The following is a 27,608-nucleotide window of genomic DNA, read 5'->3' as shown; positions in this document are numbered from 1 at the left end:
TAAAAATGAGGCGGTGTGATATGTCGTGTTTGGTTTGTGCAGGCAACGTTAATTAATTGGGACTGTGACTGTCTACTCCTCATTTGATAGAAAACTTCTACTAATATCTTACAAATTTTTAACCATTGGACTGATTTGAGAGAAATAAAAAAACTGAATAAAAGTAATATTAGTACAGAGTTTTTTTGGCAGCGCTATCACATAGGAAAAAAAATAGTATTTGGGTAGTATTTGGGGAATCTGTTAAGATTATCATGCCATTTTTCTTACATAATTTCATTCATTTTTTTCATATGTGATTGCGCTACCAAAAATTGTGTATTTGTGTGGTTTTAGGGCTCTAAGATTTTCATTTTTTTTAATTTGTATCACTAAAATAATAGGGAGGTATATGCCCCTCCAAGGATGGAGGAATACCTCATATGAAAAAAATCTTAGAGCCCTAAAAGTACACAAATACATAATTTTTGGCAACGCAATCACATAGGAAAAAAATGAATGAAATTACGTAAGAAAAATGACACCATAATTTTAGCAAATTCCCCAAAAGTAATATTAGTACATAGTATAGTTTTTCTTTAGAAAAGGGTATTTTTTACCCGGCATCTACATCCAACCCGATATATACGGCCTTTTTAGATTATGAATTTTTGCTCATATGAAGATTTGAACTATCTTGGGTGTGCTAGTTAAGTCACTACAACGTCTATGTGACATGTCCTTCCACTGTACAAAGAATAACAAACTGGGTGAACAACATATGCTAAAGTGGGAGGGTGTGCGGGTGTACAATTGTAGAGGAGGTGATTGTACTCGTATTGTCGGTGGCTACATAGGAGGTGACTGTACTCGTATTGTAGGTGTCTACAGAGGGTACAGTTAATCTGATTGTGATTGGACCCATATTGTCGGGGTATAAGTTTGTACTGGGTTTCTTAAAACAATAAACTGGGAGTGGCCACGACACCCCAGCCTGGTTGAAGACGTCCTGCGCCTTGGCGAGGACGTCCTGCGCCGCCGCGCGCTTCCGGTAATGGCTCCAGGCGTAGTACGCCATGATCAGGGCGCCGATGAGCGCCCACACGAGCAGCATGATCCTGCCGGCGTTCTCGGAGCTGGGCAGCACGAGGAAGTCGACGAGCGGGAAGCCGACGCCGAGCGCCAGGCAGGCGGCGACGCAGAGCAGGATCACCCACACCGACGACCCCAGGTCCACCCTCCACCGAGCCTCGGTCGCCTTGTCCATCAGGTCGCGCGCCCACCCGTCCGCCATCCCGTACGCCCACCCGTCCGCCATCCCGTACGCCATCAGCTTCCGGTGCTCCTCCTTGTACCGCCTCTCCGCCGCTAGGTCGCTCATGGCCGCTCTTCTTCTTCTTCTTCTTCGTTTTTTCTTTCTCTGATTCTCTGCGTCGTCGTTTGCTTTTTATTCAGCGAAAACCCAAATCCGGTCGGCCTGATAATTAGTTTCGGATCCGGAGATAATTCCGTTACTGATTAGCCTCTTAAGTAACGAACCGATCGGTTCAAATTAAGGATTATCTTTGACCATAATGCGTGCGTCCGCACGGGAGGACCGCCTTTTGATTGATTAATTGATTTCACCATGCATCTTGAATAACCATCACTCATAACAAAAAGGTGGTATATATCAATCAACAATATAAATTATGTATAAAAAAACCCAAAAAACAATACAGAAACAAAATCCAGATACGATGCAGATACAATACAGATCCGAATCGGATCGGTACAACGACGAAATAAAATCCGGATACGATGCAGGATTCCAGCCAGCCAGACCGGCACTTGCTGGTGGTTTCGTGCCGTGATTTTTCTTCTTTTTCTAAAAAGAAAGAGCGCATCAAACCGGTCGGCCATGATGAACACGGCGGCGCCACCGAAAAACGCGGCCAGCAGCAACGACGACGTCTGGAAGTACTTGCACGTCGGATGGCTGCCGCAAGGCCCGCAAAGCCACTTCCTCAAGAGGAGAGACTGGTGCGCGGCGCGCCACAACGAGATGGTGGCGTCGGGCGCCGTGACGAGCGCGGCGGCGACGGCGGCGCTGCTGGCCTTGCTGGAGGCGGCGGCGCCGCTGGGCTTGCTGGACGACAGCAAGCTCGAGAGGGCGTACATGGAGAAGTACCTGCCGCTGGTGGCGTCGGGCATGTCGGAAGACGACGCGGACGCGCTGGTACGCGACATGATCGACGCTGAATTCGTCCTCAGGTTCACGTCGCCGGCGTGGGGGCGGCGGCCGCCGCCGTCTTCGTCCTCCTCGTCGTTCTACCACATCTCGTCTGCGACTGCAGCACCAGCGACAGGGTCGTGATGTGTGTCGCCGTGGCCTTCCTCGTGCTGATAATGGCGTACAAGGCCTTGTACCATCTCCGGGAGCGCGCGAGGGCACACGACGCCCTCGCCAAGTCACTGGCCATCTTCCGGGAGGTGACGTCGCGGCCACCGTTGCCAATGCCACCTGTTTGATGAAAGCCCCGGCACCTGAAGTCACCTCCTCTAATTTTTTTATATTAGTTTTTTTTTCTAATGCCACCCGTTTAGTTAGGTACGTTTTTTACACTCGACTATAACATGCGGAACAGCTAAATTTCCGTCGACAGAAATCAGAGAGCAAAACTTACTAATTTTCCACTTTTAGATTAGATTAGATCTGAGATGACGTCAGTTGGAGAGAGAAAAAGTAGCAACGCATAGCGATACCATTTTTTCCTAGGTTACAATGTAATTATTTTTTTATATTACAATTGCATGTGATAATATTTTTCTAAGTTACAATGTAATTATATTTTATTTATATATTACTATTACGTGTGGTAATATAATTATGAGTGAAGATGTAGTTATATTACTAATATATTATAGTTGAATTTGTAAGTTTTCTAATTCTTTAGTCTCTCTGGTTTTTAGCTATGCCGTAAAATTTAGGCAAAATTGGTTATAGCATCAAAAGTTCACTTTAATAGCATCTAAAGTTCACCTCCCTCCCATTTTAACACTTCCATTAATTCTTGATCGTTTTCTGTCCGCTTTGATTGTTATTGACCTAGCCACGCACGCGATATAATGTTTCTACCCCTTCACAAGTCCAAGTTAAATGTTTCCGTGATTTTTTTTCACCATATATAACTCAATGTTTCACCAGTGGTCAATTGCAACATTTGACCGATCGATTTTTTTTTAAGATCGGCTGCCCGATTCAAAGATTCTTTCGGTAATCGCATGTTGTTTTAGTTAGGAAAAAAATTAGGTTTGATTATCATATCGGATATACAGACACATATTTCAAGTATTAAACGTAGTATAATAACAAAAAAATATAGATTCCGCCAGAAAACTGCGAGATGAATTTATTAAACCCAATTAATTCGTCATTAGCAAATGTTTACTGTAGCACTACATTATCAAATCATGGCGCAATTAGGCTTAAAAGATTTGTCTCGCAATTTACACGTAAACTGTGTCATTGATTTTGTTTTGGGAACTAAAGAAGTCCTTTCTTAGTGTAAGTACAATAGCAGGCTATGAGCCAGCTATAAACATATTTTAAAGAGATAAAAAAAAGAGAGAAAAGCAGCGGGCTACATATCTGTAGCCAGCTGCAGTATGGACTCCAAGACATAATGTGTGTATGACAGGTGGGACCAAGTATTAATAGTATAGTAAGCAACTATTATATGAATTGGCTATAATATTGGTTATAGATGATTTGGAGCCAGTAGTAGACTGTCCTTTTAAACTTGCTCTTAAAAAAAACCATTGATAAACCTGCCACGTCAGGCCGACCATAGTTTTCTCCGTGTCGACCCCATTGGCGGCGACGCGATGCGTGTCGACCGACCGACCTACCTCACCCCCCGGGGCCCCCACCTCGCCGACCTGACCCGGGCCCGGACGGACGCCGTCCTCGCCATTCCATCTCTCCTCCTCTCCTCCGCTCCGCCCACCAACCCTCCCCTCCTCTCGCCTACTACTAAAATCCACCATCGCCATGCTCCTCGTCAGATCCCACCACCTCCTCCTCCACCGCCACCACCACGCCGCCCGCCTCTCCCCGCGCCTCCACCGCCTCCTCCTCCGCCACCCGCCGCCGCTCCCCCGCGCCGCCTCCGCGGCCAGTAGGCTCCGCCCGCCACGCATGTCGTCGGCCTCCTCCTCCAACGCCAGCTCCCCCGCCCCCTCGCCGCCTCCCCCCGTGGTGAGCCCCCGCGCGCTCTATCTCGTGTCCGCGCTGCAGTCATCGGGCTGAGGGAGTGAGATTGGGATTGCTTGGGCGGGTGCCGCACCCAGAATTTTGCTGCTGTGCGTGGTCACCTAGGGCGTTGACTCTAATCCAGTGACCTAATTACCTTTACCAATTGCCTAGCGAGGAGCGCTTACTGAGCCTCTATAATCGCATCCTCTGCAAACAATTTGTAGAATTGCAGTGTTCTCTGATTGAATCATGCATCTACCTTGTGCAATTCTTTTTATAAAGCAACCAGGAATACTGATGACTTTATTTAGATTGAACATTTTACGGTACGGGTGCACAGTAGTGGGAAGCAACAAAGAGTGCAATTGATCAGCTAACCAATCCACTCGGAAATCCTATTCCTGTGCCAGCTCTAATTAGCTGTGTATAAGGTCAAAACGATGTTGGCACTGTGCCTTCTGCACTATTGGTGTTGGAAATTGGCCTTTTGTGCTTAGCCTGGCTCTTTGCTTGGTTATTCAGCTAGTGTTTTATCATAATAAATGTAACACTGGATGGCATCGTTGTATCGATTTCCAGTTATTGTACTGATTTAAGTGTTAAGTTGTCATGTTGTTACATACACATTTGATCTCACCTAAGTTTCCCTTCTACAGGTGCCCAAGTCAAAGATACGCTTTTGCCCATCTTGTGGAAGCCCGACGAAACTGGCTATTCCAGATGGAGATGAAAAGATGAGGGCTGTCTGCTCTTCTTGTGGAAGAGTTCACTATGAGAACCCCAAAATGGTACGAACTGTAGAACGAAATTTAGGACCAAAGACCATCTTCGAAGATGCATATGCATTTAGACTTGAGAATTTAGCCACTGTAACTTGCTTGATTCAAATAGAGTTCCAGCTCCTTCGGAGTTCTTCTGTGCATATCTGCTCTGTTTTTTTTACTACACACATATATCTTTGTTGAAGGCGTATATATGTTTAATAGTATGACTTGGCTTTCGTCTTCCATTTTGCCATTAACCTATGTCATATTGATAGGTTGTTGGCTGTCTTGTGGAACATGATAACAAAGTACTCCTTTGCAGAAGAAAGATCGAACCAGCTTATGGCCTTTGGTAAGCTACTTTTATCAACTCCATGCATTTTCTTAAACGGTTCTACTTTACTGGTGTTGTGATACTACTATACTAGAGAACTAGCAGTCTTACCATGCTCCAATTTTACTGTACAAGCTTTATTTTGAGTATGAATATAATAATCAAAATCAATTTAGTACATGCACGCTGTATCCAATTCAGTTTAAAACTGTACAGTTCTTTACATTATAGTGTTAGTTTTTGTTTCACTCTTGCCAATCCAGTTTAAATACACTTCTTTTTTATGTTTAGCACATCGACTGGTGACTGATATGATTCTAGTATGTAAAACGGTGTTCCTTTTTCCTATTTTTCTAATGCAACAATGTTGAGATTGCTTTTGTCTCTTCCCAGTCATTTGTAAAGCATAGGCAGTCATTCCCAGTCAATTTTGGTGCTTGTTGTTTGGTCCATAATCCTAATCAAGGTTGCATCAACAGGACTCTTCCTGCTGGTTATTTGGAGGTTGGAGAGTCTGCAGCGGAAGGAGCCTCCCGGGAAACATTGGAGGAAGCTTGTGCAGATGTAGAGATACTTTCACCTTTTGCTCAGTTGGATATTCCACTGATTGGCCAAGTGAGTGAAATTAGCATTGTCAGAGTCTCCATGATAGCTCAATACTCTACTAAGTTGATCTTGTTTGTTATGATGACATGCAGTAGAGTTACATTATTTTCCGAGCAAGATTGAAGACCCCCAACTTCTCACCTGGACCTGAATCGCTAGAATGTGCACTTTTTGCCTTGGATGACATACCATTTGATTCTCTAGCATTTTCTTCGATCATTGTCACCTTGAGGATGGTAAACCCGCCTTCCCATACTCAAATCTTTCTGTTCATTCTTCATTTTTTTTTGTCTTCTTCTGATTTTGGCACCACAAGCTCATGAGATGAATTTTGGTTGTTGCAGTATCTTGAAGATGTCAAGTCCGGAAATATCAAATTCCACTACTGCACTATAAACAAAAGGTACGACCACTACCCACTTGTCATTACCATGTCTGACAATCCTGATGGCTATTGCAACTTGCAAGTTTGCTAAACTCAGAATCTTGCTTTAGTTGATTTACCTGCCATCTCTTCAAGCATGCAATAATTTAGTTGTAGTCTCGTAGCCAACTGGCCATTATGTTATGAACTGCTATCAGATCATTTCTGTTTTTTTTTTGTGTGTGTGTGTGTGTTAGTAATTAGCAGAAAATGGATTATCTTGCATGCTTGGAGTTCTACAACGGAAGCAATCTCATGGCATCTCGATTGTACCTAAAATCCAACTTGTGTTACTATGTTTCAGGATAGGAACTGGTGCTTCAGATCTTCGCAGTTTTGATATTGACAACCACTTGGCTGTGTGAACTTGAGAAGTCTGGTGACTAATCATGTTGCATGATGAGATTAATTTCGGGATATACAGCAGTCATAATCAACACAGCGATCGCATCGGTCATGGATTTGGAACTGTTGTCTGAGTGTCGAATCTCTGTTCAAGCCTTGCATGGCATCTCGCCACACTGGAATAGATTCTAGGCGCTGGAATTGTAAATGTTCGGTTTCTTGAAGTGTTTATTTTAGCCTTCTAGAGATGTTGCTTTTTTTTTCTTTTTCAATTTTTGTGGAAGGACCAGAGGTTGTAACGTGGCATATGCTGGGAATTTCACAGCTTGGATTGAGTGATCCTGCGCGATGTGGATGGTTTATTCCAGTTGCAAAGCGAGTATTTCCTGCAACATGTTACTATACTCTCTTGCCATTCTGCCTGCTGCTCGACCGCTCAGATGACCGTTCGTTCTGAGCGTCTCTCGGTTTCACTCCATATTTCCATTCCGTGGGTGCCCAAGAATGAAATGAAATATCAAATCATCAAACTGATGCAGAATTGTGCGTTCTGTGCCCTTCTGAATCATTATGCGTTCTGTGCCCTTCTGAATCTCACGGAAGTATCATTCACAAAGTATCAAGATATTTATGTAGAATTATGCAATCTCATATCCTTCTGAATCACACAGAACTACGGATGGACTAGGCATGTAGCATCAGGCAGAGGAAAGCACGAGCAGCTGCCAGCCTGCTCAGGCGACAAGGAAACCATGGTCGCTGGCAGACTGACTAGTATGGTTAGATTGCGATTGCGAATTTCAGCTCAACCGCGCAATAGGCCGTGTCGTAATGTGCGACTCGTCGCACATCGACTGCCAAGCTGACGAAGTGGCAATCAGTAGTAAACTCTGAATAGAATTACCAGTAAACTACGAGCTCCCAGCTACAGTGCATGCAAAACTATGGTATTACGAGATCATTTAAGTAAATGAAATACAACGCCCTTGGCACACCAAAAAACAGAAGTACGGATGTGCCAAGATGATTACAATTATTCTGTAATGGGATCATCGAGCCCTGGCTGCCGAATGCACACGACAATTACAAAACGCTCAGCTAAATATATCTGGAAGGTTTCCGTGAGCAGCCTCAAAGATCCTCCGGACCGTTGATGTCCTGAAAGTTATCCAATGGACACTTTGTCAGGTCGAGCATCACAATTCACAAAGGGGAGCTAAGCAGTTGCGAAAGTCAGGTTTATTTAAGAGGTATGGGTATGTTACCTTGTTCTCAAGCACGGCTCCATCTGGGATCTCCAACTTCCCTGACTTGGCGGTGATGGTCACCTTACCCTGTAGATGGCAATGGCGATGAGTTAGCATCACGAAGGCACTTGTCAACAACAGAGGTATCAACTCTCCAATAGGTTTGAGCAAATAGAGACCAAACATGCTTTCCAGATAAGAGAGATTAAAATGATCAAACAACAATGTGGTGCAGCATCTTTTTATTAGCGTCACAGTATCTCAAGAAGTGTCATCAAATCACTAGAGTAGGTTTACCTTGAGTGTAACTCCAGAGCCGAACCAGACATCACCAGAGACCTTCAAGGTGTCAAGCTCGACAATGCTGGGGATTGACTTAAACCGGGCCAGGAAATTGGCAACCTATAGTCATCCAGAACAGGAAAGTTATGATCACAACTCAGCTTTCACTAGTCACTGCTTTCCTGATTTGCTTTTCTTTTCTAGTTAATGCTGCCTTAAAAGTTTCGAATACAAACTGATTTACCTTCTTGAACTCAGGTCCAAGCTCAATCGAAGGGTTTGATGGGTTTGTTCTGGCTGGGTTGCGGATGACAAAGCCATCGACCAAGGTGTACAAATCAGACTGGAGGACGAAAATGAGCTTAGCACAGCTGAATCATGACATCAAATCAACAAAAGCATGGTGAGGAATTTAGATATACCTGTACAAGCAACAAATCAGATGTAGCCTTGACTGGCAGAAATCTCGAGCGGGGAACATTAATGCCAATTGCTTTTTCAAAGAACTAGATAAAGCAAAGGTGTTAGAGCACAGCATTTAAATGATACAAAAATGGAGCAGCAACCCATCATGTTTCTAGAAGAGTTAAATACCCGAATGGCTGCTCCAGCTGCAGTTTCGAGTTGCAGAACTTTCACACCATCAACTTCCTGTGAATACCAACTGCTTTGGTAAATGCCAATGGACAGAATAGAACGGGGCAGATACACGCAGAACCATAGATGGCATACCTTAGGGTTAGGAATGATTTCCATCTTAAGTGCTTCAGCTTCTACCAGCCTCTTGATGGCCTTCAAGTTCACCCACCTGTTACCAGAAGCTGTTAGCAAGCGAGAAATTCCTAATCAAAGACAGATAGACAGACAGCATAACTTCCTTACAGGTTGTTGGTATTGAAGATCTTGAACTTCTCAATTGACTTGAATTCATTCACCTGGGAAAAAAGAAGACAAGAAAAATAATCATCAGCACTTGCCGCTCATTAATCCAAATAAAACGATATAGTGGAGGGTACATACATGCTCATCAGGGACTTGAGCAATCTCCAACAGCTGCACACAAAAAAAATACATGATACCATTCAAAGCTTAGTGATATATATGACTGGAATTAACAGGAACAGACACTAACTGAAAATAATAGGAACAAGATAATAGAGTGGTTTGTTTCAATTTTAACATTGCATTTTGCTAGTTACATAGTAATTTCTGGATACAATTCTTAGCAGACAATTAAATTATGACACCAAGTTGAGAACAAACAAGTACCTGAACTCTCCCTTCGTAAGAGATGAGGGTACCACCTTTAACATCAGCCAATGTTTTAGGAGTAACCTGGAATAAATACAGGAGTTAATTTTCATGTTGTGCATATTCAATAACAATAGTATAGTAACTATTGCTGCATACCTCCATACAGTACTCGTTCTGGTTATGGATCAGGTGGTTTAAGATCTCTGTGATGGTTAAGGATTCAAACTCTGATGGAAGATGAAGTGCATTAATAAGTGATAAAAACATGGGAAAAAACATGTGATTTTGGTCTTCATATTAGGATACTGATGTCAACAATAGCACCCAAGTTGTCCGAGTTCGCGACAAAGACATACTCCTTGCCCTGAGAAGAATGGGAAAATAGGTAAGCACACGAGTATCAATATGCAATAAAGAACTCACATATTTTTAGTCATAGTATTGCATTCATTTTTTATGATTGTTAGCCCCAAAAGGTGATGTCATAGTTTGGTTACTATTTCTTTGGAAAACATGTTTTTATTCCTCTAATTTTCTCAAGCAACAAGATTAATGCAGTTTCACCAAACGTGAAATGGCAAAGAAGCTGTCCGTGTGATGAATAAGCATAAGCACACATCACACAGCTCAGTGTCTGTATCTTTGGAGTGTGGTGCATGACTATGTGCGCATGTTTACAACCAATTTGAATCAAGTAGTGATGCTAACAACAATGCCAACATGAAAGGTCAAAGCACTTTAGCTAACCTGTGCCAACAAGGTATCAAGTTTTCCACTGTTATTCAAGGAGGGGAACACATCACCATGGCCTGGGGGATACCTGCACATTCAAAAACTGGTTATTCAGATTTAGGGAGGTTTGATCTGCTACTATAAGTGGTTATAGTCAAATGTATAAACCAAAGCCATTTTGGAATAATCTGAGAATACTAACCAGCCATCCTTGCCAGTCTTCCCCTTGCTTGGAAGTGGCAAGAAGTCTTCAGTAACAATGCGAGGATATTGGCTCTGCATGAAACACGATTATGTTAATTAACAATCACCATGGTGCAAAAATGCGACAAATCAGAAACATAGCACAGAAGCAGCTCTATACCTGGTTGAAAGTGTGAATTTCAATGTTGGAGTTGGAGTACTTCTCAACAATCTTCAGAAAAAATAAAAAGCCGTTAGCATGCAAGTTGGCCCAAATACTAAAATCCTAGTACATCTAAAAAAAATTGAAGAGAAATAACAACCTTCTGTGTGTCATCATGAGTGTTGAATGAGTTCATTAGAAGCAAAGGGACATTGCATCCATACTTCTTGTTCAGGGACTGCACAGAGGTAAAACTTGTAAGGCATGTGTTATATAACATATGATTTCCATTTGTCAACAAAAACTCGTCAGTTAAAATAAGTGTACCTCAATTTGAATCACAATAAGGTCTAGAAACGTAAAGCCATTGCGGACTTCAATGACAGACCTGAGGGGCACAGTGAGATATGTTAACCGCTTGCAAACAGTAAAAAACTCAAAGTAGAGCAGAAAATATAAGATTCAAATCATCCCAATGCGGTAAGTTGCAACATATGTACTAGATTCATGTGCAACAGGGTGCAAGCTCACAGAAGTTCAGTAACAGCAAACTGGGGCAAACAAAATCACACAGCAATGACATCATCAATAGCCTTAATGCTTGTTGCTATCAGCTCCTTTAAAAATTAATATGCCATAGATGACTCAATAGATCAGTCCACACAGCAAGCAGATAATGCATATCCTTGTAAGCTATATGGTGCCCTGAACTACGATGGTAATTGTGGATCTAAAACAAAGAAAAGAGAGAACCATAAGACATAACAGACTGATCAGAGAAACAATTTCACTGAATTGCATGTTTGTATCAACATATTGAGGATGTTGGCATGTTGCAATGAGAATGAGCATGCCTAGCAAATATAAATTTGCTCCATTATTAGTGCCTGTACATTAAACGCAGAGGACTCTATACACTATTTTTTGGAGCTGCAACACAGAAAAGCAAGAGCTCTTGAAAGCAACAACAAGAATTTTACAATATTGAGTCCTTCCATATCGTTAACATTGAGAACTCCACTAAGAGACATAGACAGAAGAGCATACATATAATATAATAACATGTAGAATTTAAAAAGGGGCAAGTGGCATTAAAACCAACACATAATTCACACTTTCCCACGATCTGATCAAACACACTGAACAACTTTGAAATGGTTTTGGCAAATTGGTGCATATGCGTGAGCAAGCCTTATAGTTACCAAATTAACAAAGTACAATATCAACATCACTCAAAGCAGGCAACCATACTATAGTATCATTGTAAACGCCACAAGCAGGAGAAAATCTAGTTTGCTTTGTAAGACTTAGTTTATACTGGCTATGAATAGCATGACGGCCATATACGATCTAATCAATCCAACTGGAAGTTCTAAACAGGATGGGATGGAATTGTGCTCACTTGGGACCAGTGCAGCCCATGGTCGTCCCGAGGCCTCCATTGAGCTTGAGCACGACGAGTTTGTCGAGCAGCTTCTTCGTCTCGTTGAGATCTGCACCACATCCACACATCACCACATGATCCAGTGTTCACACACAGTCACTGAACCTCGGATCGGTTCGGAAAAAACCACCACACGAGCATCTCAGATCACCCAATTCACAACGAGACGCTAGTACCTTCGGGAGCAGCCGAGAGCGTGTCGTAGGGAACCACCACCTCGTCGGTCGGGGTCTGGATCTTACTCCACTCGATCTGCTCCGCCTCGCCGCTGCAAAAACCACCACCACCATCACCATCAAAACCCACCGCGGAAGCAGCAAATCAATCGAAGCAAACACTACGGGATCTCACCTGAGGTAGCGCGAAACGAGGCTGATGAACCCGGACTTCTCGTTCTCGCTGCAACAAAAACAACAGCAAAAAAAACACACACACAGAAAAAATCAGCACAAAAAAAATGGGGACGAAACGATCGCGCGGGTAGATCCAGTGGAAGTGGAGTGGGATGAACTCGCACCTGATCTGGTCGAGCTTGTCGGTGGCGGCGCGGAGGCCCTCGAGCTTCACGTCGGCGGTGACCGCCATCCGGCTCGGCGATGCGATTCGAGAGGCTTCGAAAGGACGGGAGGAGATATGTCAGATGAGAGGAGAGGAGTGCGAGCGTTGTGTGTGTGCGAGGAAAATGCAAGCGCGGGTTTCTTATAGGGCGCCGCGGGATTCCGTCCCGTCGCCCACACGCCGTGACGGAATGTTCCGGGATGTGCCGCGGCCGTGACGGCGTTAGGGTGGATCCCGGACACGTGGCGGGCGGGGGACGGTGACGGCCGTTACCGTCGCCGTCTAACTTTTGGCTGCGGGCGCCGGCACCGTCGGCGTCGTGATCGCAGACGGACGGAACGGCGCAAGCTGTTGCAAGTCTGTTGCTGACAGCGTGTCATTGGGCTGCGTGCCTCGTGTGGCCGTCTGTGTAATTAACTCTCTTTCTGTTTCTAATCATGATTATAAGCTGGTTGTTTTTGAAGAAAAAGCAAGTAAAGTCGAATTCAGATTGGTGTATTGTGGTTGGATTTGTGATCTGAATCTGGGTCCTGGAATTGAAACATTAGGCGTTAATTTGGAAATACTGTCAATGTCTTACGACATCTCATGAGAATTAAAAAGTTCGTTAAGGTATTTCAGAGAGAAGGACAGCACGCCACTCTCAAATCGGTCTCCCCGAATTCAACGAAACCACACAGTTCGATCAGGAGGCAACAGAGCTGGTCATCTCTTGTTCTCTGAACTCTGAAGATGCAGTGGTTTGTTTCTCCGAAGCATCTTCCTGCTTGCTCCTCGGTTCGGTGATCCCTGCATAACTGATCGCTTAATTTTTGAGAAGTTTCTGTATTTTCATTGTGTTTGTTGCTACTGATCTTTCGCCATTAAGAATTAATTTCGATTTTACGATGCTTTTCAGGTTTGCATTGCAAGCAAGTACTGTACCCCGGTTGAGCTGCTTTGAAGTTCAGACATGGCATCCTCGCCTCGCTTGCTCAGCTGTCAATTTGCACTTAAATTATTGCATAATGGTTGCACAAAGCACATGTTATCAGTCTGTCGGTGCATCTGATCTGAAAGCTATGTTTAGTCGCAAGAGGAAAAAATACTAATCTGACAGCACAAGATGAACCAAGAAGTTGGCGGAGTTTAGGCGTTGATTATTGTTCACAATCTCATGTGGAGAATCATGTCTGATTGATGCAAACAATCAACTAAAGTGAAAGATTATTCAGACAAGTGTACTCACCTATAGACATTATCGTGGCAATTCCATTCCCAATATTCCAAGCATTTGAGCACAATGCCCTCTTCTTCCTTGATCCCAGCTGATGACAAGAACAAGATTGCTGCCCTTCTCTCCTGTGATACTTGGTTGAATTTGTTCTTGTTCCGGGTGAGAGATGGGCCATGTGGCCCATGTCATTGCTAAACATGACCGGCAAACTCATGGAACCCATATTGGTGCAGTTCATCTTTGCTATATTCTTTGATACGAAATCTCGCACTGTCTCGTGCGGTTCATTTCAAAGAAAAAAATTGTTGTGGGTGTCCTTTTCATTTCCTTTTAAGTATCAATATTGGCATTTCTTGTCACAAATGCCATTCTTTTGTCAATGTTGACAAGACTGGGAAATGCAATCTTTAGCATGCTTATACACAAACACAGAGGCAAGAGCAACGTGTGGCCGTGTGGATTGACTATTTTTGACCAGGATGTGACAAATTACCGATGCATGGCCGAAAGATCGGAGTCTCCTTTTCTGTGATGCTACCATGATCATTACATGTGAGTTTGTTGATACACCAGTACAGCTGAGCACAAGTGTCATGTTCAAAATTGGAAGGAATTAATCGTGCATTTCTTTTGTGCAATGGAGAGTCATATTATCTTAGGTTTCAAAAAAAGTGATATTATCTTGGTCACCTTTTATGTTGGATCCATGATGGTTGAATGAAGTAGGTAGCTATCTTACCAACACTTCGAATAAATTCTCTTTGGATAGAAAAAACAATGGACGATGTCGAGTGATACCGATGGATATTTCTTTGAAGGCTACACGTTGCATGCCAAAGAGTGTCGTAGGAATTTTGTAGTGAAATTGGCGTGAGGGCGATGTTTGATTCACTTATACACATGTTTGTATGCATGTTAACAGAACTGATGTACTCCCTTTGTCTCATTTTTATAGTGACTTATGAATGCTATTTTGAAGAAATTAAGTAACATGGTGATATTAAAATGAGGGAGGCTTGTGATTGGTTTGGATAGAAAAGTAGCTATATCATCTGACAAAATCTAAATGATATAAGTAGCTATAATATGGGATGGAGGTAGGAAAAATGGATATGCAATTTAGACAAAAAGGACTACTTTGCAAAATGGGATACCAATGTGTATATCATGTAGTTAAACTCCTAAAAAATATATATGTAATTTAGAAAAAAAAACACTTTGCAAAACCACCATAGTGGATTATATGAATATGAATGGAATAAAATTTGGGAGGTTGGATGGATGTTTTTAAAGTTTTGGGTGCTACATGAACTTTTAATCAAGTTCAAGGGTATAATTACCGTTTCAAATAGATGAATGATTATATGATAATTATTTAAGGGTACAAACAAATCAAACACTGTGAAGTCTACATCGGAGTTATAATAGCTTTCTATTAAATACATACATGGTTTTGTTTTTTTTTTAAAAAAAAGATACCACATTTAGAACTTACTCCCTCCGTCTCACAGAAAACAAACCTATAACTGAGTGTGATATATCATAGTAAAACAAATCTAGACAGAAACTTATCAAGATTCGTTTTTTTGGACCAGGGACATATCCAGATTTCTCACGAGACCCGGGCTAGCACATGGCATTTTGGCCCAAGTTTGAGAATTTGTTGGGCCTGATAATGTTTCTTTCCTGGGCCACGTGGCCTGAGGCCTAAGTCCGTCCCTGTGTGGGACGAAGGGAGTACTCCATAGGAAGCATGTGCATTAAGGCCCTGTTCGAGATAAAAGTTTTAGTTTTTCATGGCACGTATTTTAAACTGCTAAACGGTGTGTTTCGTGCAAAAATTTTCTATATGAAAATTATTCTAAAATATCAGATTAATCCATTTTTTTTTAATTTTGTAATAATTAAAATTCAGTTAATCACAAGTTATTATCACATCATTTCAAACATAGCCTAATTCTCCAACATTCTATTCCTTGTAAAAGGAAGCGGTTTGCACTAGACCACCTGATGTGAACCATCCTTTGCCTAGGAATAAGGTCACGTTTTTTTTTTCTTATGGGTTATCGTAGATATGCTTCCCAGGCTCTTAAACATTATATTTTGTTGACCTCATCGGTTCGTCATGCTTGGTTAACCCTGTTTAAATCTGATGAAAATAGATATTAAGTGATGCCACACAAACGAGAAAACCATTAGCACAGGGTTAGTTAAGTTTTATTTTTTTTAACTTAAAAATATGTTCATTTGATATTTTAAAGCAATTTATATGTAGAAAGTTTTTACACGGAATACAACGTTAGCATTTCGAAAGTCATGCTAACGAAAACCAAGTTAAAATCCATATCTTAATCAAGTTAGAATATTTAAACTACATATGCAAAGTCTGTATCTTAGTGCATCAGCACGTACCAACTGGACTAGCCTCGCATTTATAATTTTTATTTTTTAAAAAATCAACGTACTTTATAATTTGTGCTATTTAATCCCTGCATTTTCCATACATGAAATACCATACAAAAATATAATTACCGCTATCTCCGACTATAGTCGTTTGAGAAGGGTCCTAACCATTTGCTCCCATGTATAATTTAGCCGCTATAACTTCATTTAACCCGCTATAGTTGTTTGGGAAGGTCAACTACTAAATATCTTATCTCGTTATTTAAAACACCGATTATAAGTAGGAGTGACAATGATACACCTAGGGCCTGTTCATTTTGATGCTATTTTAAACCTTATCAAATTTTGGTAAAGTTGCCAAAAAAGTTGCTACATTTATTTTGTAGCTAATTTTTGACAACTATATAAGAAATCATACTAAAATTTTGACATAGTGTAGATGTCGGGCATGAAAGTGAACAGGCCCCTAGCGTAGATGTCGGGTGGGATGGTTTCAGGAAAAGAAACATGATGAGTAGAGCTACGCTCATTTGGCATATGCAAATTATTCTTTCGTGCCGTCCTTTTACAATTTTATACGTGTCTTATTACCTGTAACCTTTTGTCAGAGAAGAGAACACGATTGTTTACAGTCACAAATGCATTGTGAAGCTTTTGCAAGTCTTCAGAAATTTAATTTGGTTGACTTACATAGTTAAATAGGAGTACCTAACATGGCCAGCTTAATTCATCTCACAAATAATTTTGGCTCAAAGCCTTTTACGCCTTCAAACTACAGAAACGTATTTTACTAACCTCATGGCACCCAACTATGGGCCCACTTGTCATAGATAGAACCCATCCGAAATTTCTAGACCGCGCGCAGACCCGCCACCCAAAAACCCGGGGCCCACCTGCCATCCACCCAACACGAGCCCACTCCCCGCTCGAATTCCCGCACCCCCGCCACATCCTCACAAAAGAAACACACCTCCCGCTCACCACCACGCCACGTCACCGATCCGCGCAACCCCCACCTCCCCCACTCCCCGCCGTCCATCTCCCATCCAACGGCGGAAAACCAGCAGCACGCGGATCGTGCCCCCCATCGCTTCCCCTAAACCCACGCCTCTATAAAGCCCCGCCCCCACACGCCTCCTCCTCCCCACCTCATCACCACCGCCGCCAACCACTCCTCACCAAGTCAAAGTTTCTTCCTCGCGACCGGCGGCGAGCGGCGGCGGCGGCGATGTCTGGGAGAGGCAAGGGCGGCAAGGGGCTCGGGAAGGGCGGCGCGAAGAGGCACAGGAAGGTGCTGCGCGACAACATCCAGGGGATCACGAAGCCGGCGATCCGGAGGCTGGCGAGGAGGGGCGGCGTGAAGCGCATCTCCGGGCTGATCTACGAGGAGACCCGCGGCGTGCTCAAGATCTTCCTCGAGAACGTCATCCGCGACGCCGTCACCTACACGGAGCACGCCCGCCGCAAGACCGTCACCGCCATGGACGTCGTCTACGCGCTCAAGCGCCAGGGCCGCACCCTCTACGGATTCGGCGGCTAGGCGAGGCGATGCGAGGCCACGCGATTGGATAGGGATTCGATTAGTGCCATGTTCTTCAGTTCGTCGTAGTAGCCTAGCCTCTTCTCCTGTAGCTGTTGTTTCATCTCGTCTCCTGTTCCTTCATTAATTAGGGATGTATGAACTACTGGTTCGTTCGTTCGAATGGAATAGGAAATCTGCAGTGATTTACCCTCTAAATTCAGTTGCAATCTCTTGCCGTGCTATGTGAACGTTTTGCAACCTGCATTGTTCTAGTTGGTGACACTGGTTGACCTGTATTGCCCAATTTGTTTTGAGCGATTTTGAAATTTCAAGAGCACGAGCAGTTTCTGATTTGCTCCCTATTTGGATTTTCACGGTCCGATTTTCAGTATTGGCTACCTGATTCGAACCATCGGCCATCGCGAGCACTGAATTTGTGATTTCCCGCTGCGATTTGGGGGGCGGAACCGCGGAAATGCCCATATTCATGTAGGAATCTCCTGAGGTGATGAGGTATCTTGCAATGTGGTTGACGCGGGGTCCAAATTCAGTGCGCGCGATCGGAAATTTGGAACCATCCCGAGCGCTAAATTTATGATTTCCCGCTTGGGTTTTGGAGTTTGAATTTTGGAACACCTAAACTCAGTTTCAGATTATTTGAAGGTGGTTTAAAATTTAATTTCGAAAGAGGACCCATTATTTTCAAAATTATTCAAAGGGGAAGAGGAAGAGACCGCGGGTCAGCGAGTCGGTTTCCAAATTCCAACCCACCGACTCGTCGCCACAGAGCGCAGATGAAGGGGAAGGAGACAAGTCGAAAGCACGGATCTCTCGCCATGGGAGCGGAGGGAAGGGAGAGCAGCCGCGTCGGCGACGATCCCGCTCATCGTCCGGCCGGCGCCGGTGGCGCAGCCCGCTCGCACAGGTACGCGCCCGAAACCTATCCCCACCTCGCCATTTCGTCGAGCACCTGGGAGGCATGGGCTTCTTCCCCCATTGCCGCCGCCGCTGCGCATCCACCAAATGCACCGCTTCTGATGAACATTCGTGGTTGCCTCAGGTATTCGCCTCTGGGATGAGACTACGGGAGAGAAGCGTGTGATCGTGCTGCGGCGCCTGGAGGAGGAGGAGGCATTGGGCGTGGCCGCGACGAGCTGCAATCCTTGGGCTGCTCGAGTCCGAGTCCTCACCCTTGGGCCGGAATTCGTGCGGCTGGTCCCTCCGGTATTGATCTGCTTTGCCTTGCTTTGTGACTTTCTCACGCTAGATTTGGGTCTTTTTCTAAAGCTTGATATGATTACCCTTTAATTCGTGACTGGAATTGATGTATGCTCTACTGATTGGACTCTAATCCCTGAAAGCACACACTAATTTTGAGGAAATTACTGCAACTTTAAATTAGTTGGGATAAAAACTTGAAGCAGCTGATTTTCTTTGGTTGAATGCAACATCAGAAATGCTGCATTCGCGAAAAAAAAAACATCAGAAATGCTAAGTGGGCATCTTCAAACATATATGATTAAAACACTGTAGTACTGGGCTGGAGTCCGAAAGGTTAGGCTTATATATCTGGGTTTAGTTACCCATACTTATTGCAGTCTCTGGCTCGAGAATAGAGTTGGGGTAGTCGCAATATTAGTTAGTCCAAAGTGAAAAGATTTTTGGGTAAAAGGTGATCTAAATTAAACTCTGAGAATAAAAGATCGCCCAAACAGATACTTACAGCCTGCAACTAGAAAACTGTATCGCGTCAAAAAAAAAAAAACTAGAAAACTACATGGAAATTGTATCAGGCTTAGGCTGAATAGGTCCTAGCAGCTGTTAGATGTGAGCATGGTTGCCACATTCTTATACTAATTTGTGCAACTTAAGAACCTTGAAACATAAACATTATTACATTGATGGAATTTGCCATTAATAATACCGTAAAATTTTGTTAGCCGGAATATCAAAATCAATTGATTTTTCAAAACTGAACCATCCTTAACTTTCTTTTATTAGTGATATATGGTGATTGCTTAATCCATATTGGTCACATTGCACATATATCCATAGAATACATGGTGGATATATAAAATTGGATTTCTCCTTTTGTATCATTTCATTAGATGATAGGTACATGTTAATTGAAGATTGAAGTACAAAGTAGCACAATTTTAGATATATTATACAGTACTAAAGGAACAAAAGTATAAACCTAATTTAAGAACCAGCATCCAAACTTAAAGTGGTCCTCCTATGCAAAGTGAGAAGTGTCCTTATCAAACATATACAGAAGATACACGCAGTATAACTAATACCGAAATATCTGGTTAGATGAAGTTAACAAGCTGTTTTCTCTCAGTTTTCTAGTTCACTTTAGTTTGTTGGTGCACCATAGATCCTCTGCTATGAATTGCATCCATGAATTGTCTTTATCATTCTCATTTGCTCCCGAGGATTGTCCAGCATCCCCGAAATCTGTAACTTCTTCATTTCCTTTAGCCTGTGATGAACTGCACTCCCCTTTCTTGTCAAATTCACCCAACACCACATTCTTCTTGAAAATCCGACATAGCGCATAGGAGTCCTGTAACTAAAATGATGAAAATGAATAAATGATCTAAATTACTTTATTTCCTTTTGCACAGGTTGGACTTTTCTACATTGGAATCATGGGGAGATTTCAAGTTCAACAATGTGGATGAAAAATTATTTCAGCGCACTAGTGAACCGAAGTAAGGTGCTTCTTTAATTTTCTGTTTACTGATAATATACAGCTGTAATCTTACAAAGTTAATGGATTATATGCTTCTACATTCTACGCTTGTTGTTTGCTAATTTACATGTGCATATTTTCAATTTGGATTGAATGTTCATTATCAGTACTAAACAAATTTAGAGTAAAATTCTTGAGGATTCAACTTCAAGTTCGGCAGGGAACAGTATAAAAATTGCAACTTGAATTTATGCTGCTATTGATTTCTCTTAGACCATCAATCATAGGGCTTGTTTAGATTGTAACCAAAATAAACCTTACCAAATTTTGGCAATGGCAAGATGACAATATTGCCAAAATTTTCTTATGTATTTACCAAATTTAGCAACAAACTAAACGTAGACATTTTTTTTGGTAACTTTACCAAAAAATGGTATGGTTGAAAATAGCATCAATCTGAACAACCCCATAACTTTTGAGCAGTTTTTATTAAGGTAGTTGCTGAATTGCTATTTCAAGATTCCACTTGTTTGAAATCGGACTATGTTTCAGTCACCAATGGTTTTGGTTGAACTCTATGTTTACTTAATATAAATGTCAACAGTTCAACTAATGCAGAGTCTTCGAACACGACTAATGTAAATTTAAGAGTGGACATACAATATGTATCACTATGTGCACTTTGATCTAATTTACAATAAACATGGGATCAGTCCTCATGTTCAGTTATGGTTTTCACTAGTGAGTAAAGTTGGAGGTTGACGGGGAGAATAAAGTGTAAAGCCACCGACACTACACAGGGCCACACTGAAGGATGTCTAAGCTTTAAGGTAGCATCAACATGCAACTGACCTAGATTTTTATACTCTGCATCATGAAACGATGACGCACCTAACCCCTGTACAATCATGTTGTAGGATTTCACATCATCGCGACATGAACCAAGAATTGGATGTTAAATTTGTCTTATCAAGAGCACCTAGAAAAGTGAACCATGTGTGACCCATTAGAGAACTGAGAAAACCTTCTAATGTACTTTGTAAAGTAGCTATGGTCCATGGAAGCAAGGAATACTTTATGGCTATCACTGATGGATATGGGGGAAAAGAAGAGAGAAGAGCCCTAACTTTTCATGCACTCCATGCATAAAGAACGTAGGTTCCCTGAACTAGCAAATATGCCCTAGTTGTTTCTTCTGTATGTTTCTATTGCCAATTTTGTTTTAGCAGGCACATATCTCAAATATTGCATATTATGAAATATGATCACTATTGCATAACATAAATACATACAAATCCTGCTAACTGAGAAGATTGGCTATGCTTGATACTCTGAAATGCAGCCTCAGCTAACCAAGTATAGCAGATACAACTCAAAATGATTTAACTGAGACTAACAGCTGGTGAGGAGGATGGATGAATAACCTGAATCCCCATGGCGTTCTCGCATTCGCTTTCCTCGATGCGGTACTCATGCATCACCCAACTGGTTCTAATCCCCTGAGGAGCTCGACCTTTGTAGTAGACTAGTGTCTTCTTCATACCAATTGACCTGTTCTGGTAGTTGATCCGCCGATCTTTCCCCGTCGATTTCCAGTATCCTGCTCTGGTTGCACGGTTTGTGCGGCATCCATTGGGATACTTTCTATCCCTTGGCCCAAAGAAGTACCACTCGGAGTCTTTACTAGGCAGGAAGGATTTCTCTTTCAAAACAAGAAGACAAATAAAACATCTCGAGCCGAATCAGGATTCAGGAGTGATGATGAGAAGTGAGAACATGGATGAGCAATTAAGTTTTCGGATTACCTTCCAATTCCCAGGGCTCACATTTGTAGAGGTCTACTTCTGGGATTATGTCGAGGTCGATGCTGAGGCCATGGACCTTCCTCTTGAGGTAGTAGTTCACAAGCTCCTCATCAGTTGGATGAAATCTAAAGCCTGGAGGGAGACCAACCGGCGCCATGGCCTCCCAGTTCGCCTCCTCCTTTCTTGCTGATCTTTCTCTTTGTCTTTATCCTTTGTCTTTCCCTTCCGCTTCCGGCGACTGTGCTCTTTAGCTCCTCCGTGAAATGATTCAAAGCCTGCCCTACAAGTAGCTGTGTTTCTCTTTTAAAGATTCTCACACAAGCTCTGGAACGTCTTACAGCACCGCAGGATCTTCTTTTTCTTCTCTTTTAAACGAAATGGGCTTTTGTTATGTTTTTTTCTTCTGGATAACACGCTTTTATGATCCTCAATGCTGGTAGATTGTGTGAGGCTGTATTAATGAGAAAGTTGTCACGGCTTCGATCGACGGCCAGCTTGGGCCTTCTGTTAGATTGCATTCTTTTGCACACTGAACTTGTTTTTGTGTCTCACAAGCTTAATCCCTTTGAAGTGTCATAGAGAAGAAGAGGGTTAAAGGCCGTGCTGGGGAGCTATGGCCACATGTCTCTGTGGCTTGGGATTGGCATTGTAAAATAGAAAGTTAGGAAGATAAAAAGAAAAAAGGTTCATCATGCATTCACGAGGCCTTCTAGTGTCAATGATCTTGCATTGCTAGCTATTTAGTCATCTAGATCAGACAAAGCTTTCAACTTTGGATTCTGATAAAAGATCAATTGAGAATTATGAATCATCTACATCTTTAGTATTTCATATATGTTTCCAGATGCATAAGCTTCACTATATTCTGTTGAAAGGTACTTCTGATATCGGAAGCAATGGTCTAAATCCTCCCTTTGTTAGATGAAGTACACGATCAAAAGATCACAATCTCAATACAAGAAGTATGTTGTGTGCACTGCAGCCACATTAGGGGATAACTATGCTCTTGAACCCTAACTTCCTCTTTTTCTTTCCAAAACTTCTCCAGCACTAAAATGATAATGAGACTTGTAAAGAGCCTGCAAGTAGTCTTATCTAATTCTACAGGGAAAGACAGGCATCTCCTTCAGATGCATGTGGTCTAAAGCAGATTTTGTTGCTAAATGTAGATTTGCAAATTACTTTGTAGTTGATATTCCCATGGAAACGGTGATGGTTCAAAGGCTCTGCTAAGTACGTACGATTGACCTGCTGGGCGGTCTGAAGAATTCAGAAGCAACACGCTTGCAGTAAGATTCACAATGAAGACATCAATAAGGTAAAATGCTGAACTTTAGTTTTAACTTGTCTGGTACTAGTGAGATCTGACTCTAGTAAAGAGGATGCAACATTGCATTTCTTTTGCTGAAATATACATAAAAGCGTTCTTCACCATGTGATGAAAGGAAATGCTGTTGCAGCACTTCCAGTAATTTTGTGAAAAATGCAGCCCTAGACTTCCAAGTTCAGAAGGGCACAAAGCTGCTTTGAGCTTATATTTATTGACTTAGGATGGATTCTGAAATGTGAACTTCTGATTGACATTCCAGGGCTACTGCTAAGTGCCAACTGCAAGTGGTGGCTTCTGATCTTGCTTGTGGAACTAGTTTTCCTTCAAAACCTTTGTGAATATAATAATTTACGCTTCTTGGTTGGTGTCATTGTTTGCATTACTATGTAATGTAAACTAATTTATTTGGGCCACACCTACCTTTTATATAGTTCTCTGCATACAATATTATTAAATATCAATCTTGTTTCAGCATTTGCAGAAATGTTTGAAATAACAATTTGATTTCTTTTTCAGATACACATTTGATGAAATTTGGAAATATGAACCAGTTTTTCTTCTGAGAATTTTGCAAAATCAGAATGATTTTGGCTATTAATTCTCCACTTTGACTTTTCACTAAAGCTGTGCACTGCCACTTGTATCTCCATGACCAACCTATTGCATGATGAATATGCATTATGCAGCCATATTGTATTTTTTTGAACGAAAGGCAGCCATATTGTATTTGGTCTGAATATATCTATCTATCTATCTATCAACTAGTTATATATGCATGGATCTCGTGAGGAAACTCTCCCTTGAGATACAACTAACGAAGATGCCTTTATTTTCAGTGTCTTATATATGCATATACTAAGACAATCATATCCAGGACAGACGCTAGAGTTGGAGTGGATCAATGCAGATTAAGCTGGCATCTGGTACAACAGGTATACTTTTGTTCAGTTTTCATTGATGTATATAGGCACAAAACAACTATGCAATGGCATAGCTTCACTCTTTTCTCACAAAAAAGGAAGAAGAAGAAGAAAAAGGCTCCACTTAAGAAGCAAGATATTGCACTTGAAGCTCAAGAAGAAAACGCACAAATTTAGAAATAAAAGAAAGAGAGACATCAAAATGCTGGCTGTTCCTATATATATGATCATAACTATAATCCTCCTTATGAACTAAACTCCAGGAAGGACTCCAACAACCTTCAGGCATCAGTCCTCCAACTCCAGCAATACGCTGTGTGTTGAAAACCAAAAGGATAGCTTATTTTTTTGCTTAATCTTACACCTTCAAGACTCCATATACTTATTAATAATAAGCCAGCAGCACAAAAAAAAAGAACGAAAAAATAATTATCAGGAGAGCATGATGATCCAGCACATGAGCAGAAGCTTGCCCTGGCTTCTCATCAGCCGGCGAGGGCCACGCAGGAGGTGCTCTCCTCGGCGCCGCCGTCGGCGGTGCTGGAGCACCAGGCGTCGTCGGAGATGAACTGCATCCAGGAGTCGTCCTTGTCGGGGTCGTCCTCGGCGTCGGCGTCGGCCCCACCGAAGGTTGATCCGACGGGGACGTCCGGCGGCGACGGCGTCTCGTACTGCTCCTGGCTGCCGCCGCCGCCGCTGGCGAGCAGCTGCTGGCAGGCGCCCTCCAGCAGCGCCATGCTGCACTGCCCCTGCAGCTCCTCCACCTCGGTGCAGATCGCGTTCTTCTTGAAGACCCGGCATAACGCGTAAGTGTCCTGATCATGAGCAACAAATTATATTAAGCTCCATTAACATATGAATTCTCAGTCTTTCCGAAAGTTAATTTAAGCACACCGCCACACTGATGCATGATTATATCTGTACCTATATATCTAGCTTTCTGAGAAATTATGATGTAGATTCATGTGCAATCTTTTGGCAATCAATTGGTCCATTTGGTTTGAGCAAATCAAGCATAAGGTTAATTCTTTAACACACTAGTGTCATAATGGTGTTCTATTAGTTAGGAAAGAGAGATAAGTTAATAAGAGAGAATTAAAGAAGACGGCCAGCCGGGTAGGAAGGGGAGGATGCGAGTATGATGATGGATTCAGCGTGGAATAAAGTGGAAAGCAGGCGACACCGACATGCATGGCCTTGAGAGGGAAGAGGCTGGAGATCGAGAAGAAGCTCTTGGCTTTGCTTTGTCTCTGCGCTTTAATGTCTCATGATCAATGCACTGCCCTATTCAGATCAGTGTCTGCTCATCTCAGTATTAAAGGGAGGATTAGTTGTAACTCACCAAAGAACGCAGCATTACTAGTGCTCCTTAGACCTGGCCTGGCTTTGTGTTTTTCACAGGCCAGTAAGCTAGACTACAGATTTGTCTCATGCATTTGGAGTAGATCATAAAGCAAAGGGATACATGTCACATAACTAGTAGTAGTAATACACTATTACATCACTTGGAAGTTAGTACTTCTACTGCAGAACAGATGCAAAAAAGTTAAATTTTACTCCCTCCCAGAAATTTTCTTTGTCAAGGGCGAAAGAAAGGGATCAAATTCTCAAAGCCCTAGCTACTATACCCAACCTAGCTTATTATAGCTGACCAATTAGCAGTTTTCCAAGCAATTAATCTAGTAGTAGCTGTCTAGCTAGGATCGTTGCCCTATATCACAGTATGATCATGACCGTGACTGATCATTGATCATGATGAGTGAAATAGTCATCAAAGAGATATAAGTCAATTTAGCAAATATATTTACATGGTAGATCGATCTATATACACATGTAGTAGCTAAAAACTAAGATGATAGAATATAGATAGATAGATAGATATATACCTTGATGGGCATGGTGTCCTCGCAGTCCTTGTCGTCGAGGCGGTACTCGTGCATGACCCAGTCGGTGCGGACGCCCTGCGGCGCGCGGCCGCGGTAGTAGACCAGCGTCTTCTTCATCCCGATGGCGCGCCCCCCGTGCTGGTGCACCACCCGCCGGTCTTTCCCCGTCGACTTCCAGTACCCCGCCCTCGTCGCCCTGTTCGTCCTGAACCCGTTCGGATACTTCCGATCCCGAGGCCCGAAGAAATACCACTCCGGATCCCTACTCGGCAAGAACGATTTCTCTGCAAATAATTCCATCCATATCATCATCATCATCATCATCATCGACATCTCATGTCATCGATCATATTAATCAGCATGTGTTCAATTGTTCATCATCAGGATTGATTATATATATATATATATATATATATATATATATATATATATATATATGCAGGCATGCATGATCACTTACCAGCGAGCTCCCATGGCTCGCACTTGTAGAGGTCGACTTCAGGGATGATGTCGAGCTCGATCTTGAGACCGTGGATCTTCCTCTTGAGGTAGTAGTTCACCAACTCCTCGTCCGTCGGGTGGAACCGGAACCCCGGAGGGAGCCCCACCGGCGCCATCAACGTCGATGTCGGTGGCCGCCGATATGACGACGGCGGCCTCTCCGGCTGCTGGCCGGCCTCCTCCTCCTCCTCCGGCGCCGGCAGCTTTGCCCAAAGACACCTTGCTTCTTCTGCGCTGCTGCTGAGGCCTTTCCCAGCTGCTGCTGCCACCACCCTTATAAGTAGGTTTTTCAAGGCAGCTAATGCTGGGGTAGGAGGCACAGTAGTAGGGACACCGGTCGACATAGTCATCCCTCCCACAAGATTTTGGTCGATCGGATGGCCACCTTTGGCTCCTCTTTTGCAGATTCCCTGATCACCCTCACAAGAAGCTTGAACCTTTTCCATCTCTCTCTCTCACTCACTACTAGTCTACTACTACTCTAGCTAGCTTCTCTCTCTCTCCAACCCCTTGTTTGATCAAAATATGTGTCTACGACTACCTCTGATCGACTATAGTGAACCAATGGGGGTTAAATATACTGGCCTCCCTGGCTATGTATAGATACTATGTAATCTAGATCTTATCTTGGGTTTATGAGCTATCAATGGCTCTATCTCTAAGAGTTAAAAGCACTTCTACCAATGTGCTATGCTTGCGCGGTTTTTGCGGATATATGGAGGTTGTACGAGATATCTATAAAGTGTAACGCATATATCCCATGGATATCAAAATT

General features: G+C 42.7%; 5 protein-coding genes and 1 long non-coding RNA gene across 7 annotated transcripts; 3 read left to right on the top strand and 3 right to left on the bottom strand.

The window, feature by feature from the left end:
- Nucleotides 1–3,902: 3,902 nt before the first annotated feature.
- Nucleotides 3,903–7,772, top strand: LOC4347801 (nudix hydrolase 23, chloroplastic). The gene is made up of 7 exons (XM_015756426.3): nucleotides 3,903–4,219; nucleotides 4,873–5,004; nucleotides 5,256–5,332; nucleotides 5,794–5,929; nucleotides 6,016–6,156; nucleotides 6,265–6,323; nucleotides 6,649–7,772. Exons 1-7 carry the CDS (start codon nucleotides 4,013–4,015, stop codon nucleotides 6,707–6,709), a joined length of 813 nt encoding a protein of 270 aa, XP_015611912.1. The 5' UTR covers nucleotides 3,903–4,012; the 3' UTR covers nucleotides 6,710–7,772.
- Nucleotides 7,616–12,667, bottom strand: LOC4347800 (UTP--glucose-1-phosphate uridylyltransferase). The gene is made up of 21 exons (XM_015756425.3): nucleotides 12,512–12,667; nucleotides 12,346–12,393; nucleotides 12,171–12,262; nucleotides 11,953–12,043; nucleotides 10,878–10,938; nucleotides 10,711–10,788; nucleotides 10,569–10,619; nucleotides 10,407–10,480; nucleotides 10,220–10,292; nucleotides 9,779–9,836; nucleotides 9,629–9,675; nucleotides 9,488–9,553; nucleotides 9,239–9,271; nucleotides 9,101–9,153; nucleotides 8,951–9,026; nucleotides 8,813–8,869; nucleotides 8,641–8,724; nucleotides 8,463–8,561; nucleotides 8,234–8,338; nucleotides 7,955–8,023; nucleotides 7,616–7,847 (listed from the first exon to the last, which is right to left on the bottom strand). The coding sequence occupies exons 1-21, from the start codon at nucleotides 12,577–12,579 to the stop codon at nucleotides 7,821–7,823; spliced, it is 1,410 nt and encodes a 469-aa protein (XP_015611911.1). The 5' UTR covers nucleotides 12,580–12,667; the 3' UTR covers nucleotides 7,616–7,820.
- A 4,650-nt stretch (nucleotides 12,668–17,317) lies between these two features.
- On the top strand, nucleotides 17,318–17,909 carry LOC4347799 (histone H4). Its single transcript, XM_015757219.3, has one exon. The coding sequence runs from the start codon at nucleotides 17,400–17,402 to the stop codon at nucleotides 17,709–17,711; it is 312 nt and encodes a 103-aa protein (XP_015612705.1). The 5' UTR covers nucleotides 17,318–17,399; the 3' UTR covers nucleotides 17,712–17,909.
- A 542-nt stretch (nucleotides 17,910–18,451) lies between these two features.
- On the top strand, nucleotides 18,452–24,809 carry LOC136351773 (uncharacterized). Its single transcript, XR_010734929.1, has 7 exons — nucleotides 18,452–18,618; nucleotides 18,754–18,917; nucleotides 20,324–20,410; nucleotides 21,134–21,221; nucleotides 21,309–21,545; nucleotides 23,386–23,514; nucleotides 24,363–24,809. It is a non-coding gene; the product is annotated as an uncharacterized lncRNA (long non-coding RNA).
- LOC4347798 (NAC domain-containing protein 86) lies at nucleotides 19,762–22,467 on the bottom strand. 2 transcript variants are annotated; one of them, XM_015757218.3, is made up of 3 exons: nucleotides 22,197–22,467; nucleotides 21,816–22,093; nucleotides 19,762–20,262 (listed from the first exon to the last, which is right to left on the bottom strand). In XM_015757218.3, the coding sequence occupies exons 1-3, from the start codon at nucleotides 22,351–22,353 to the stop codon at nucleotides 20,047–20,049; spliced, it is 651 nt and encodes a 216-aa protein (XP_015612704.1). In that variant the 5' UTR covers nucleotides 22,354–22,467; the 3' UTR covers nucleotides 19,762–20,046. The 2 variants fall into 2 exon arrangements, with proteins under 2 accessions (XP_015612704.1, XP_015612703.1); XM_015757217.3 differs by having other exon boundaries at nucleotides 19,762–20,268; nucleotides 22,197–22,465.
- Nucleotides 24,462–27,291, bottom strand: LOC107276893 (NAC domain-containing protein 54-like). Its single transcript, XM_015757216.3, has 3 exons — nucleotides 26,793–27,291; nucleotides 26,333–26,616; nucleotides 24,462–25,261 (listed from the first exon to the last, which is right to left on the bottom strand). Exons 1-3 carry the CDS (start codon nucleotides 27,277–27,279, stop codon nucleotides 24,932–24,934), a joined length of 1,101 nt encoding a protein of 366 aa, XP_015612702.2. The 5' UTR covers nucleotides 27,280–27,291; the 3' UTR covers nucleotides 24,462–24,931.
- Nucleotides 27,292–27,608: the final 317 nt, after the last annotated feature.

The sequence above is a fragment of the Oryza sativa genome, chromosome 9, assembly GCF_034140825.1.
Source record: "Oryza sativa Japonica Group chromosome 9, ASM3414082v1".
NCBI classification, from domain to species: domain Eukaryota; kingdom Viridiplantae; phylum Streptophyta; class Magnoliopsida; order Poales; family Poaceae; genus Oryza; species Oryza sativa.
Note: the sequence above shows the minus strand (reverse complement) of the source record. Positions and strands in the feature narration are given on the sequence as shown.

What these genes read in the sequence shown, in the direction of transcription:
- LOC4347798 (XM_015757217.3), bottom strand. Translation starts at nt 22,353, where the DNA reads ATGGCGCCGGTTGGTCTCCCTCCAGGCTTTAGATTTCATCCAACTGAT. An exon ending in TGAGCCCTGGGAATTGGAAG is followed by an intron (nt 22,094 to 22,196) that starts GTAATCCGAAAA and finishes TTGTTTTGAAAG; the next exon opens with AGAAATCCTTCCTGCCTAGT. An exon ending in AGAACGCCATGGGGATTCAG is followed by an intron (nt 20,269 to 21,815) that starts GTTATTCATCCA and finishes TCATCATTTTAG; the next exon opens with TTACAGGACTCCTATGCGCT.
- LOC4347801 (XM_015756426.3), top strand. Translation starts at nt 4,013, where the DNA reads ATGCTCCTCGTCAGATCCCACCACCTCCTCCTCCACCGCCACCACCAC. An exon ending in GAACCAGCTTATGGCCTTTG is followed by an intron (nt 5,333 to 5,793) that starts GTAAGCTACTTT and finishes TTGCATCAACAG; the next exon opens with GACTCTTCCTGCTGGTTATT. An exon ending in TACTGCACTATAAACAAAAG is followed by an intron (nt 6,324 to 6,648) that starts GTACGACCACTA and finishes ACTATGTTTCAG; the next exon opens with GATAGGAACTGGTGCTTCAG.
- LOC4347800 (XM_015756425.3), bottom strand. Translation starts at nt 12,579, where the DNA reads ATGGCGGTCACCGCCGACGTGAAGCTCGAGGGCCTCCGCGCCGCCACC. An exon ending in GCTCTCGGCTGCTCCCGAAG is followed by an intron (nt 12,044 to 12,170) that starts GTACTAGCGTCT and finishes GATGTGGTGCAG; the next exon opens with ATCTCAACGAGACGAAGAAG. An exon ending in TTATTGTGATTCAAATTGAG is followed by an intron (nt 10,789 to 10,877) that starts GTACACTTATTT and finishes ACCTCTGTGCAG; the next exon opens with TCCCTGAACAAGAAGTATGG.
- LOC107276893 (XM_015757216.3), bottom strand. Translation starts at nt 27,279, where the DNA reads ATGGAAAAGGTTCAAGCTTCTTGTGAGGGTGATCAGGGAATCTGCAAA. An exon ending in CGAGCCATGGGAGCTCGCTG is followed by an intron (nt 26,617 to 26,792) that starts GTAAGTGATCAT and finishes AATTATTTGCAG; the next exon opens with AGAAATCGTTCTTGCCGAGT. An exon ending in AGGACACCATGCCCATCAAG is followed by an intron (nt 25,262 to 26,332) that starts GTATATATCTAT and finishes GCTCATGATCAG; the next exon opens with GACACTTACGCGTTATGCCG.
- LOC4347799 (XM_015757219.3), top strand. Translation starts at nt 17,400, where the DNA reads ATGTCTGGGAGAGGCAAGGGCGGCAAGGGGCTCGGGAAGGGCGGCGCG.